Below are 14,038 nucleotides of genomic sequence, written 5' to 3'. Positions count from 1 at the left end.
CTTAGATAATTCTTAAAATAACATTCTTAAATAATTGAGAGAAAAAAACAAAATTTCTTTTGAAAAATTAGTAAATATGAAGATGTGCTATTTTTCCCCATTTCAGATTCTCAGAACCCCTGAAATATATACCCTTTGATTCCTTAGGAGTCTGTGAACCACAAAGTTAAGATCCCCTTGCTTAGATGATCTTGGAGCTTTCTGCCTCTAACAATTCTTGGATTTTAGGAAGAAGAGGATTTATTGTAGGTTATATACAGTTTGTATAGTTTCATAATTTTTCACATGCAATTCTCCAATCTAATTCTAATGAAGACTTTTTAAAATAGATACACAAACTTCTCATTCATATACTATTATAATTTTGAAAATGCCTCAATTAAGAGCTTCATTTATACCAATAATCTGACTAGCCTTTTATCCACCAAATATTTTCTAGTTTGGCAAAATGATTGTGAAGTTGCCAATTATATTCAAAAAACACACATGCAAACAAAACAAACCTGAACAATGCCATCTATCTCTGGGATATGATGAAAATAATTAATCCAAAAAATATCAATCATCTTAGAAAACAAGGAAATCTGTATATTTATGACTTTCTTTATGCATTACCCAAAGAGGACAAATTGGAGACCAATCAAATACAGTCTCTCTTCCTATCACTCTGCCATAAACTATATTAAAAACAAATCAAGAATGTGGATTTTCAGCATAATTATCATTATGTAACTTCCAAATCACCAGAACTTACCTCCCCTTGTGGGAGATATATCCGCTTTGTTAACATCCTACTTTGTGCTGTATTTCCCATTGTCATTGGCAGCATATTGACTTAATATCCAGCTAGAGGATTAGACACTGCCTGGCCAAATAAGACCTAGCATTTAGTGTGATCTTTTTGCACATGATCTACCTGGAGAATATACAGGAGTATATACAGATCTGAAATTACTATTATCACTGATGGCTAAAAAATGTCCTAACGATTTGTAGATGTCATGAATAGTACTCAGTATTGCTTTCCCAGCACCCTGCTGCATTGAAAATAGCTTACAATTCAATCAGTTTTCAGTATTTTTTGCAGTAGGTCTGTCACTGGCAATAACACCCCTTTGCATATGCATCAGCTTGGCTCTACTGCAGATTTTTGTTCACATCGGACTCCTACTGATGTGCACTGATTTAACATCTAAAAATGAAACTTAATTTTATATAGCTTATAAGGAGTCCCTAGAGGGTCTTGTATCCTAAAAGCTAATATTTTTCAGACATAATCAGCAGGAATAGGTAATGGATTACCATTAGCTACATTAGCAGAAACGTAACAAAAGGAAATAGCTTCAAGATGCGATATGCTTTTAACAACTTTGTACTTTACAATGATATGTAATATAAAATTACACAAATCAGTGTTGCAGTTTCACATCATTCCCCATGTTTATTCATAATGATTGTTTTATATTTAAAGAACACCAAAATATTGTGTTTTGTCAGCCAAGGACAATAATAGTTTAATAGTAATTTATTTTAAACAGCTACTGATAATATAACCAATCAACACATTAAGTGGTGCCAACATTGGCATCTTGCTAAATAATCTCTAGACATTGCACAGAGAGTACATCTTTCAAAGATAAGTCAACAAGAGCAATCAGAGCAGAAAATTAGAATTTGGTATCTTAGAATTAAAATACAGCTAAACTAAAGTTTTAATTGGGGTGATCTAAAAGGGCACTTGATGTAATGATATCTTTCATTTGTTACTAATTGTTTGTTCTCGATGAAGAAGAAACATATATTTGAATGTTGCTGAATTAAGTAAAGATGGCAATATTAGCATCCAGCTTTTATAGTTAAAATATGATGGATTAGGAGAAGGGCTAAATGCAGCAGATAAACCCTTTTCCAATCTGTTTTATGACAGAATCATTTTTCCACCTTTTACTGTGGAAAGTTCATGAATTGGGCATTGTTCATATCAAATGATTTCTCTGGGCTTAAAAAAATTAAAGTGGCATAAAAGTTGGATATACAAGAAACACAAAGTTTATATGTCCCATGATAGCTTCACAGACAGGCAAATCAATCTTCCAGCTTCCTTAGCTTGAAAGAAAGGGGAATCATTTTACTTTGAATCAGAACTTCCCTTCTTTAGTTTTGACTTTGACGGAAAGTACACTTCATCCTAATCACAATATAGGAAATGGAATCAGTCTAGCCCTACATTTGTTGGCTGTTTGCATAGTACAGAAATTATTATTTCAATTCATTGTTGAAGTTTTTAATATATTTAGCCTCAGAGAATGAAAAAAAATTGGAAGTCATCATATCCTAAGATTTGAGAGCTAAAATGAGCCTCTAAGATGAAGAGGCACCTTTTTTTTTTTTTACTTTTTGGATGAAGAAGTGATAAAAAAAACAAACAAACAAACAATGAAGCACTCTAATCTGAAGTTCAGTATTCTTTTAATTAAACTTTACTGTCTAGTGATGAAAATGTTTACTTTCAGGACTTACAAAGCAGTTCTCCCCTTAAAAATTGTAGTGCAATCATTTAAGCTATGCCCTTAAAGCTACAAAACTGGACATTCAACTTCCTCTTTAAGTGCCTCTTAAATTCTGTATAGATAAGCATCTTATAAGACCCACCTCCAAAAAAGCAATCCACAACTTAAAATGACTACTCAAAGTATTCCCTAGATCTTTGAATATAGCTTTATTTTATTTCTATTTAAAAATTGCTCTGTATTTAGGTAACTGATTTCTGCCTAATTCTTATGGATGGTAACAAATGCAAAGCGACTTGCAAGCCCCAGTGCACTGCATAAATTCCAGGTTATCATTCTTATTATATTTGAATAGATGCTCAATATTTCATCTACCAAATTTAGTGTTTTATCTTTTCATTTTAGTAGAGCACCATAATACTCTAATAAATGATTCCCAAGGCATGCCTCTTAATGTTTAAACTTAAGAAATACTTTCATTGACATTTCTGATCTAGAAATCCTGAGTGAGTGGAAGCAGCTGTACCTGTGACACCTCAAAGTTTGTTCTGGTAAAATGTGTTAATGATTGCTGCAAGGCTTGTTTTTCAGTGAGAGTATATTTTCCAACATTCCCTGCCCCAGTGGATGCCCAGAGTGTAATGTCAATGAAAGGTATTAATTAGCATGGTTGTTTCCAGGTAAAACACTTTATGAAATGAAAGAAACTGACTCTGCAGCTCAACATTAGAGTGATTGATTTTACCTTTAAACAGGGGCTCTTGAAGGTCGCCATAGACAATGCCAGAGCTCAAGAGAAACAAGTCCAACTGGAAAAAACAGAGCTGAAGATGGATTTCTTAAGGGAACGAGAACTAAGAGAAACTCTTGAAAAGCAGCTGGCTATGGAACAGAAGAATAGAGGTATGGCCGAGGTGCCAAACATCCCTTGTACATTTATTTCAAATGTCTGACAGAGAGTTACTACTGCATTCTTCCCAATTGTGTCTGTTATTAACACTATTTTACAGGAGCATTTGAACTATAGGCTCCTTCTATTTTTTCAGCCTACTGTTTTGATCTCCAAACTACATGATTTCTCCTTAGTCCCCATCACAGGGTGTTAATATCTCTGAATTGTCTCATTAATCATGTAACTCTGATTGCTTATCCTGTTTTACTGATTCACACTGTTTGATATAAGAATGAGCTCTGATAATATGACAACCGTGAAGAATAACTTTCCATTCAGTCTGCATTCTCTTTTGAAAAATTTAAAGAGTTAAATATTTAAAGCCAAAAATTACTGTCAACTCAAGCAAAACAGATTCTCCAAGATATTTATCAATTGAAATGGAAACCTGGTGAATTTTCTCAAAAAGAGGCCAAAAGTAAGAGAGCACCTATTCTTTATCTGTATGCCTCCTCTTCAGCCTTCCAAGGTCAAGAACACATTTCTAGCTGGAGCTCATCGAGCTCCTTAGTGCATTATTTAACGTGATTGAGGATCATCCTAAGGTTTTGATTTTAATTCATTACAAAGTGCACCTAGATCCTCGAGGCATATTGATGTAGTAGATGCAGTATAGACCTTAGAATCCAGAATACCTGCATTCAAATCCTGCCTCTGATACTTAGAGCTATATAATCATGGACAAGTCACTAAAGCTCTCTCAATCTAAGGCAACTACAATTTATCTTTTAGGTTTAGAAATGCATTATAGTCTGCAGCTCCGAATATCCTATGAAAGAAATCATGGATCTTTGAAATATTGGCAAAATGTGTCTATATGGCATTAAAATGTCATTTTAATGTAATTATTAGTGTTTTACATTGTGAATTCAAAAGCAATGCCCCCTTTGTTCTTCATGACCTTTCAACAGAACTGAATCTAAAAGGGCAAATTTACTAAAGATAAACATAAAGTTTTACACCTATATTCAAAATATCAACTGCACAAATCTAAAATGGGTGAGACAGTGATTTGCTTAAAGAAAATAGTTTGGGGTTTTTCTAATGAATTCATAATAGGAGTTAACAGGTGGATATGACAACCAGAAAAGGAGATGCTGACCTGGAATAAGAGAAGCATAACTTTCAGGAATAAGGCAGTGATGTTCATGCTCTGTTCCATACTGTTCAGGACACACCTCTGGAGTATTTTATTTAGTTTTGAACACAACAGTTTAAGAAGGACATTGAAAAACCACAGAATGTACTGAGCAGGCCAAGCAGAAGAGTGAAATATTTCTATTACATATTACATGAGGCTTATTTGAAAGACATGGGGGGTGTCTAGCTGGGGTTAGACAGTTTGAGAGACTTGATAACTATTTTTGAGTATTTGAACAATATCATACAGAAGAGGGATTAGATTTCTGTCTGACCCTAAGAAGCAGAACAAGGAGGGATGAAAGGAGGGTACAAAAAATTCATTTAAGTTGATGATGTAATAAAAAGAAAAGTCTTCTAAATAGGGGCTAATTCCATGGATCAGAAAGAGAGATGCATTTAAGATGATTATTTCAATGTATTAAAAACTGATTTTCCTGATTCATAATTTGATGTTCAACTGAAAAGAAGTCTGTAGAGACATGCCTAGGATATCTGCCTTTGGAGTTTAACATTTTTTGGAGGGAGTATTAATGACTGGAATAAAAGCATAGAGAGCCTAATCAAATTTGCTAGGAGAGATAAGTTAATGTGTTGGATATTTGAGTCAGGTTCTAAACCTACCTTGGCAAGCATTTATTGCTTGCTTTCAACTGGTCTTCACTCAATAATATGAAATTTAATAGTAATAAACATAAAATTTTATACTTTTTTTTAATCCCTTACCTTCTGTCTTGGAGTCAATACTGTGTATTGGCTCCAAGGCAGAAGAGTGGTAAGGGCTAGGCAAAATTTTATACTTTTTTAAGGAAATGAACATTTCACGTACTAGATGCGAAAGGCATGGCTATGTAACAGTTTATCTGAATCAGAAAAGTATTTTGCAGTATTTTGAAAATTCAGTATAAGCCAGTGGGTTGTTATATTGGAGGAAAAAAAAAAAGCTAATGCCATCTTACTTAGCCTTCTCTGAGAACCATGGTAATACATGAGATTACACAGATTATGTCCCAATGGTGTGCAGTCCTGATCAGACCACATCTAGAACATGATGTTCATTTCTGAGAGCTACATTTCAAGAAGGCCAATGTTAAGCTGGAGAATATCAGCTATGATAGCAAACTGTGTTGAAGTTCTATCAAAAGAGATTTGTTTAAAGGACTTGGGATTTATTTTGACTATCATGGAAAATGGAAGACTCAAACGTGCATGGAGAAAAGGGATTTGCTTTGTTCTGCCTTACCACCAGGAAGATAATTAGTTCAATGGGTAGAAACTTCAGGGAGGGAAAATTGGGGAGTTGGAGGTGTCTGTGGAAAATTTTCCTAATAGAGGTATCTGAAAATGTAAAGGTCTACTTCAGGAGGTAGTGAGTTCTCCCTCATTGGATATATTCAAACACGGAATGAATGGACTGGGGATCATCTGATGCTTTTCCAACTTTGAGACTTTCTGATTCCATGAGATATATCATATTTTTAAAAAGAAATGAGCCCATTTAGACAGAAGCACTATGAAGTAAGCATGCTATGACATTTTATTTTGAGATGTGAAGTGCTATTAAGATAAAAGACAAATGTAGAAAGCTCAATTGAAGTTATGGGACAGAAGCATTTTATAATAGAATCCTATCTATGGTGCTGCCTCTGATTAAAGCTCCACTTTTATTAGAAGAAATTTATTTTTATAGGAACTCAAATACAAGCTATTTAGACCTAAAAGAAGAAGTCACTGGAGAGAATTTCAAAATGTTCTTGGCTCATTCTAGTATTTATATCATGTTAAATTCCTCTAACCACTAGAGGGCAAAACAATCACATATCACTCCACACATCTATGATTTAATTAATTGTGAAACAATAAATTGAAGGTAATAACTAGCAATGATTATTTATTAGTAATATGTCTGTTGAAAATGTCTCATTACCCAGAAATGTAGCTATGACTATCCCATTTGATTCAATTGGTGAATGGTCAGTAGTATGACTACTTTTTGAGACTGTTGACAATAATTTCATTAGGATTGTTACTTCCAGATGAATTATTTTTAAAGTAATTTCCCTTTTTTATGAGCTTTAGGCAACAGGAATTTGAGGGTTGGGCAACAGTTGGCATTGGAGATTGTGACTTACAAATGCTTACCAACTTGACAAACTTATTTGTTTCATTCAAGTCTTTTGTCCTTATTAGCTCAAGAATCAGTTAGAAATCAGAATTTTTGCTGTTTATACATTTCATTTGATGAAGAACTTGATACAAACTGATTTCCTTAGATAAGTCTTAAGTGACAAAAGGAATATGTAGGCAGTTGATATCTTCACTATCTTAACTAAATGATTTTTTAAATAGGATAATGTTGAATAGAGGATTAAACTTATTTACATTGTATACAGTAATGTGATGGCAGTTGTCATTCTTCATATCAGAAAGACAGATGTTTTTACATATATACTTCCATCAACTAATAAGTCCAGAAAAATCTAAAACATTTGTACTTCTCTAAAATGAAATTACCAAGCATTTTGTCTAGCTAAATCTTGGTTTTCTTTTTATCATTCCCCTAATTCTACGATCTGGAAATTTAGTCATACGAAAATTTCAGATATCAGTTGCATCCTTTTAGATAACTAGAGTTGAACAATAACTGTAAAATTTTCTTTTGTCTTAAATACCCTCTTCCCCTCCCATCTGCATATCCTCTAATTAATGCGTCCTACTGCTGTGCAGTCTGATCAAGTAGTAAAATTGGGATTATGTCTCTTCTGTGGATAGCTACATAGTGAGGCTTTGCTCATTCTGGCTCTGCTTGTCATAGTCACATTCACAATATGTCAGCCATGATAAAATTTTAATTCAAAGAGAAACACATGCTTGCTTCTCATTTGTTAAGATTATTTGCCATGTACTTGCACTGTAAAAATTAAAATAATCATCATACTGAAAGTACATTTAATGCACACTTCTTGAAGAACATTGATTCATTACTATTTAATGATGACACATTAAATTCTCGGATAAAATTAAAGTCCCAGCTGGGGTGGAGAGTGGGGGTGGGAGGTTAGGGAGAAGCATGAACATTGCTTTAATACTTATTCATGTCGGCTTTAAATAGGAGCTCATGATATTAATTGTAAAGTTTGCAAATTCTCTTGCATTAGACTTCCACAAAATAAAATTATACATTTTGTTAGACTGTATTGAAGCATGTGCAAATTCGGTGTTCAGGAAGGATCACTATCTTTAAGGCAACAATAAAATATCCTCAAGAAAGTAATTTCTCTTGATATTATAAACATATTTCTGAAGAATCATTTTTTTTTGGTTCTTTAATGCATGTTTACTAAGGCATTTAAAATTACAAACTGGTATTATAGAAATTTTCCTATTCCAGTTCTTTGGGGTACAACAAGACTCTTTGCAGAGAAAAGAAAACCCATCCCACAAAATTCTCTATTCGCCTCTTTCAAGGAGCTCGGTGTAACTTATAAGGATTTACCTGTGCAGGTGTACCCTTCTGACAGATGAGCCAAGGAACAAGCAATATAGCTGCTGATTATATTTAATAAGATTTCTTTCTACCAAAAACTCTTTTAAGCTTTCTTTTCAGCAAAGCTAATTCTACACATTAAAAGTGAAATGGAAAAGTCATGGATTATTCTGGAAAAAAAAAAAAGACCTAGCATAGTAATACTCTGCTTAATTTTAGTATTTTGAAGAAATGTGTTTTGAACCTGAATTATCCAAGCACTTATCTCAGCCTAGTTCACTTTCTGTGTGTTGACACAACCCGTCATATCTAAGGGAAATGGGCAAATACAATGCCTTTGGTTAACAACATGCTATCTTTTACAGCAATAGTTCAAAAGCGCCTAAAGAAGGAGAAAAAGGCAAAGAGGAAATTGCAGGAAGCGCTTGAATTTGAGACTAAACGGCGAGAACAAGCAGAACAGACCCTAAAACAGGCAGCATCCACGGACAGTCTCAGGGTCTTAAATGGTGAGAAGTCATATTTTGCTTGACATTGATTGTCCTTTTGAAATGTAAGAAAATGATTTAAAAATTATTCTGTGCATTTGCATTTTTCTGTTTTATATGTTCCATTAATCTCTACTAGATGACTTGTCACTGGAGAAGGTATATGTTAGGGGGCAAAAAAACCCTTTATTTCTCTCTTTTTTTCCATAGATTTCTACTTCTTTTTTCTTATTTCCCCTCCAGATCTGTGAGCAAATATTGCTCAGCTGCTTAACACACTGACAAAAAACATGCTAAGTTATTAGCCTGAGAACTCATTTCCCCCCACCTCTCTGCTTAAGAGCCATCTTTCATTGCTCATTAATCTTTCTAAATCTTCCTAAAATTGTCATGACCTCCAGTCAGTGTTCAACATTTTTTTTAAATGACAAAGGTTGATTGTATTGTAATTCAGGACAGGAGTAACAGGTAGTAAAAAGGACCAAAGGAATCAAATGAAATATGTCAGTCTTACCTTTCTCTGCTTTTAGACTCTCTGACCCCAGAGATAGAAGCTGACCGCAGCGGGGGCAGAACAGATGCTGAAAGGACAATACAAGGTAGGAATTTGCAAAAGGCTATAAATCTAGATCTTGCTATATGAGTTTTTCCTCCGCTTTAGCCTGCTATTCAAGCATGTAGCCTACCATCTGGGCCACATCAAAACAAGTTCAAACAAGGTCAAGTTCATCTTGCTTGTTTATACGACTGAATTCATTTTGTGCTGATAGATTTCCTTTAAATTAACAGGTCATTTCTGTTTATACAATGCAATTAAAATGGAATAATTAATTCTAAACAATGTATGATTAAATCTTGGGCACAGTAAAGGCATTTTATTTAATGCATAGAGTTGGTTTGGTAGTGGGAAGATTTTCTATCTCATACTTCAGTAGTGAATATCATAACTCTACAAATAAAATCATAGCTTGCCCAAATAGGCAATTCTCAAAATTTAAACTTTATAACTAATCATTTCAGTGACAGTTACTGCAAGGTGTGTTTCAATAAACTAGCCCAAATGTTAACAATAAATATGATTGTTTATTCCCCACTTGGTTTTTTCATTTGCCAAATGTTCTATATACCATTATTTACATTTTAATAACACAAATCTGCTGAGCAAATTTATATATAGAACACCAAAGGGAGCTGTAGTACCCACTCAGAAGAGCTAAACATGTATATTGCAGAGACCACACTATTAGTAAAGAACAAATTCTGAAGGTAGCATGTATACTCTAATGTCTACTCTAGCCAATAAACCAAATCTACCAGCATGAATACTAAACAGCAAAAATAGCATTTGTTTTCAATTTTAAATGAAGGTGCATTCTTCAAAAGAAAGCCTTAAATGATTAACTACTATAATCGCTCTCAATTGCTTTTATTTTGCATTTTAAACTCAATCATTTTTAGGGTATCATTTGACACCCTTTTTGTGTTATTTAATCATATTTTCTGGCTCCAAAAATGCTACCACTGGCATACTGGAAGGATGATATGCCCATGTATAGTACTGCGTTTGCAAAAAAAGTTAAGTAGAAATGTAGGGAACAATAATGATTAGCACATAAAGATTTTGTTATATTTATGTTTATGCTACTTGTGTCATTTTTAGTTCTCCAGGAACTGATATAGCAGTCATCATACTTTATCTTTTTGTGGCTATTTACAGCAGGAAGATCACTTTCTAGTACTTTATCTCATTTGATCTTCATAGCAAGTGCATTGCGTGACTTTTCTAAACTTTTGTAAATACCTTTGTAATAAGTGAACACTCATGAAGCCTACATTCCCTCTTCATCAGAAACTATCTGAATAATCGTACAATAAAAAGATATACATAAATCACTACTGAAAGGGCTTTACCTTCCTCGTATATTCAGAATTTTTAGAAGCAAAGACAAGTTACTCCACTTACAGCTCCTACCAAGTCTACTATGTTAAGTGGATTGGGAGAAGGTCTAGAGAGCATATTAACTCTTATGCATAGCTTTCTCTTGGTACATTTCATTTCTCACCGCATACTTCTTTGCTGATGGGGATCCTCCCAGTTCTTAGCCCTACACATTGAAGAGGGTTGTTGTTAGGTTCTGACATCACATTCTCAATTCCTCTGGGCAGAGGCACACAAATTGGAGAAAGTAGGTAGATAGGAGGGAAGACACAAAAGCACATATTCCCCACTATGTAGAGGAGAACATTGTCTTTATCTATAATTCTAGAAGCATTTATTCAGTGAGTTACATGAGCACCATTTTTTAAATTATTGACTACAGTTATTTTTGTTAGTTATGTTTGTTTTATAGTAAAGCAAGTGTTTGGATATTTTGACCAATATACAACTAGTTAATCAATCGTTCACTATTCGTGTACCAGAAAGCACGTTAAACACTGGGAAATACAAAGACAGAAATTTAGTCATGATTTCTTTGCTATTGGTATTCATTCCTCTGATTCTTTTTGAATCTTATTCATATCTTCAATACAGTAAAGGTCTCTGGTTTTTCAATATTTTGCAAATACTAAAAAAGCGCTCAAACTATCTATTTCTTATCCATTCCTCTCATTATAAGACTAACCCAGCTTCTATTCTCAATTCATATGCCCAATGACAACATTCAAATTTTTTAAATACTGCATGTAACCTAAGACCTATATTTGCTCTGTATGGATAAAACCATGTTTTAGTAACCAAGTACAGATTTCTCCCAATTATATATCAGTGAAATGTTCTCTATGGTGGGAAAGCTCTTTAGTCACAGTAGTTGACCCCAAATTCACAACAGTATATTCTAGTAAATCCCAACCCATTTAGATATTACCCTAAAATTAGATGACTAAAAAAACAAATCCTATAGAATTATAGTCTTAAATTTGGAAGGGACCTTAAAGTCTTCTAGCAAAACACAAACCATCAATAAAATATTAGATGATCCTATAATATCTTTAGCAAATAGTAAATCAGACTTTAAAGCAGAAGTTTTTTACCTTTGTCTTATCAGATCATATATACATAGTCATATACACTATATGTAGTGTATAGATGTATGTGTAGTGTTGAGGAACTCATGATGTCCAGAAGCATCTCACTTCACATTTAAAAAGCTTTAATTATTATGTAATTTATAATTATATTAGCATCAGCTCATGATTTCTAAGTCCTTTGGGGCCATATGGAATGTATCTAATCTTTATTCTACCTTATTATCATTCAGATATTTGAAGACAACATTACATTTTTCATATCTCTTCTCTACCCCAAATCATATTTACTTTTATTTTTAACTAACAAAACAACTATTCATTTAGAACCTATCTTGTATGGTGCAGAATAGGTACTGTGATAAGACAAAAAAAATGGAAATAATCCTTCCCAAGGGGGTTACATTCTGTTGGAGAGGATATGCCATACACAAATCAAAAGGATTTGAACCAAAAGTTCTGGGGAAGTGTGAGTTCAGAGGGAAAAATATATTTGAGGAAATCAGGGAAGACAAAATAAGAAGGGTCATCTAAGATGAGTCTTGAAGAGATAAAAATTCTGAAAAATGAAGCTGGTGAGGAATATATTCAAAGAATTGAGTAATGGCTTATATAAATCAACAGATGGGTTAGATGTCTTATTGAATTGACTATAAGAAGGGGAGTGATATGAAATGAGGCTAAAATGTCAGGTTCTTAAATGCCAGACTTGATGTGGGTTTTGATTATGTAGTTGACAGAGCATTAGACCTGCATTCAGAAAGACCTTCATTCAAGTTTAGGCTTAGACACTAGTTGGGTGACTCTGGGAAAGCCATTTCATCTCCTCTTGACTAAATTTCCTCCTCTATAAAAAGTGGATAATAGCATCTACCTCTCAGGGCTGTTGTGAGAATCAAATGATATAATATTTTAACTAGCATGATTTCTGGCTTATAGTATATATTATATAAATTTACATTACCATCACTAATTCTAAGATCAATGAGGAGACTTTGAAGTTTTTTTAGTAGCAAGTCATATGGTCACACATTGCCTTAAGAAAGATGTAAGAAGCACTTATTAAGTGCCTACTATATACTAGGAACTATGCTTTAAAATATTATCTCACTTGACCTTCACAATAATCCTGGGAGGTAGATGGTATTTTTATCCCCATTCTATAGGAAAAAAAAAAATTGAGTGGTTTATCTGGGTCAAGTATTGAGTGTCTGAGGCCAGATTTGAGCTCAGATCTCCCTGACTTCAAGTCCAGGACTTCATCCTTTGGATTGCTCAGCTTCTTTAATGTGGCAACTGCATTAAAGTTGGATTAGAGAGAAGAAAGGTTAGCACTAAAGAGGGATGAGGGAACGGGCTATAATTAATCCACAGCAGTATGTACTGACCATAATTTGAATCAGCATTAAGTAGACTACTATATGCTAGGTTTTTGGAATTCAAAATAAAATGTAATATTCCCTGAACTCAAGAATTGGAGAGGGAGGCCATTTAGAAGATTAATGACTTCTAACCACACTTCTTTTGTTCTAACTCCTTCTTAAATGTGGTAACTAGTGCTTAATGAAATTTTCCACAAATATTCTGATCAAGATAGGGTTACAATATGACTTCATACCATATTTCGGGGTGTTTTATTTGTTCTTTCTGTTGATTCTGCCACTCAAAATCCCCCTCTAGATTTGTACATGATTTTTAAAGTGAGAGTCAACCTGGTATCATAAAAAGAACACTGGAACAATAGTCAGGGTTCCTGAATTTGAATTCTGATTAGGATATTTACTAGCTGTGTGCTCAAAGGTAAGTTATTTAAACTCTGAATCTGTTTTCTCATCTGTGAAATGGGAAGAAATGAAAAATTACCCTATTTACCTCATTCCTTTAGTGTTTGTTTAATAAAAGCACTGAAAATGCTATAGATGTTTAAATTATGATCAGTTCATACTGCTGTGGATTAACCACACCCCATTCCATCATCCCTCTTTAGGGCTGATCTTTCCTCTCTTCCATACTTCCTCAGGATACACTTCCTCTATATAATCCTAAAGAAGCTTTCTGTGTTAGGCAAAATTAGGTCATCTGAAAACAAAAATGCAGAACAAAAAATGACTATCAAATGAAAAATAAAAAAAAAACATGTAGCTGAATATGGAATCTAAAGAGAAATTTGGGAGAAGCAGAGTAGACCAGGTTATTGCCATTACTAATTTGTAAAATAGGCTGTGTCATGTATTTGGGGAGTCGTGAGACTTGCTGAGCACCTGCTGCTTGATAATACTGTCAGGAATGCTACAAAAATAGCCCACTTCTCTGCCCTCCCCATCTCCCAGCCTCCCCAAGCCCAGGTGTTATGATCTTTCTTTGTATTCTCCCTCACTCCCAATCCAACCATAACTGAAATTATTCTCTCTTCCAAAATAAACTCAATTTAATT

The 14,038-nt window shown here is 33.8% G+C and overlaps 1 protein-coding gene across 4 annotated transcripts in view; it reads left to right on the top strand.

Moving 5' to 3' along the window:
* DACH1 (dachshund family transcription factor 1) overlaps positions 1-14,038 on the top strand; it is a 485,618-nt gene that overhangs the window by 427,371 nt on the left and 44,209 nt on the right. For all 4 annotated transcript variants that reach the window (XM_007501431.3, XM_007501432.3, XM_007501433.3 and 1 more), the window contains 3 exons: positions 3,266-3,413; positions 8,455-8,598; positions 9,108-9,176. In XM_007501431.3, coding sequence (XP_007501493.1) covers positions 3,266-3,413; positions 8,455-8,598; positions 9,108-9,176 — 361 coding nt within the window. The remainder of the gene's footprint in view (positions 1-3,265; positions 3,414-8,454; positions 8,599-9,107; positions 9,177-14,038) is intronic.

The sequence above is a fragment of the Monodelphis domestica genome, chromosome 8 (genome assembly GCF_027887165.1).
Source record: "Monodelphis domestica isolate mMonDom1 chromosome 8, mMonDom1.pri, whole genome shotgun sequence".
In the NCBI taxonomy this organism is placed as follows: domain Eukaryota; kingdom Metazoa; phylum Chordata; class Mammalia; order Didelphimorphia; family Didelphidae; genus Monodelphis; species Monodelphis domestica.
This window is presented reverse-complemented; position numbering and strand designations above follow the sequence as displayed.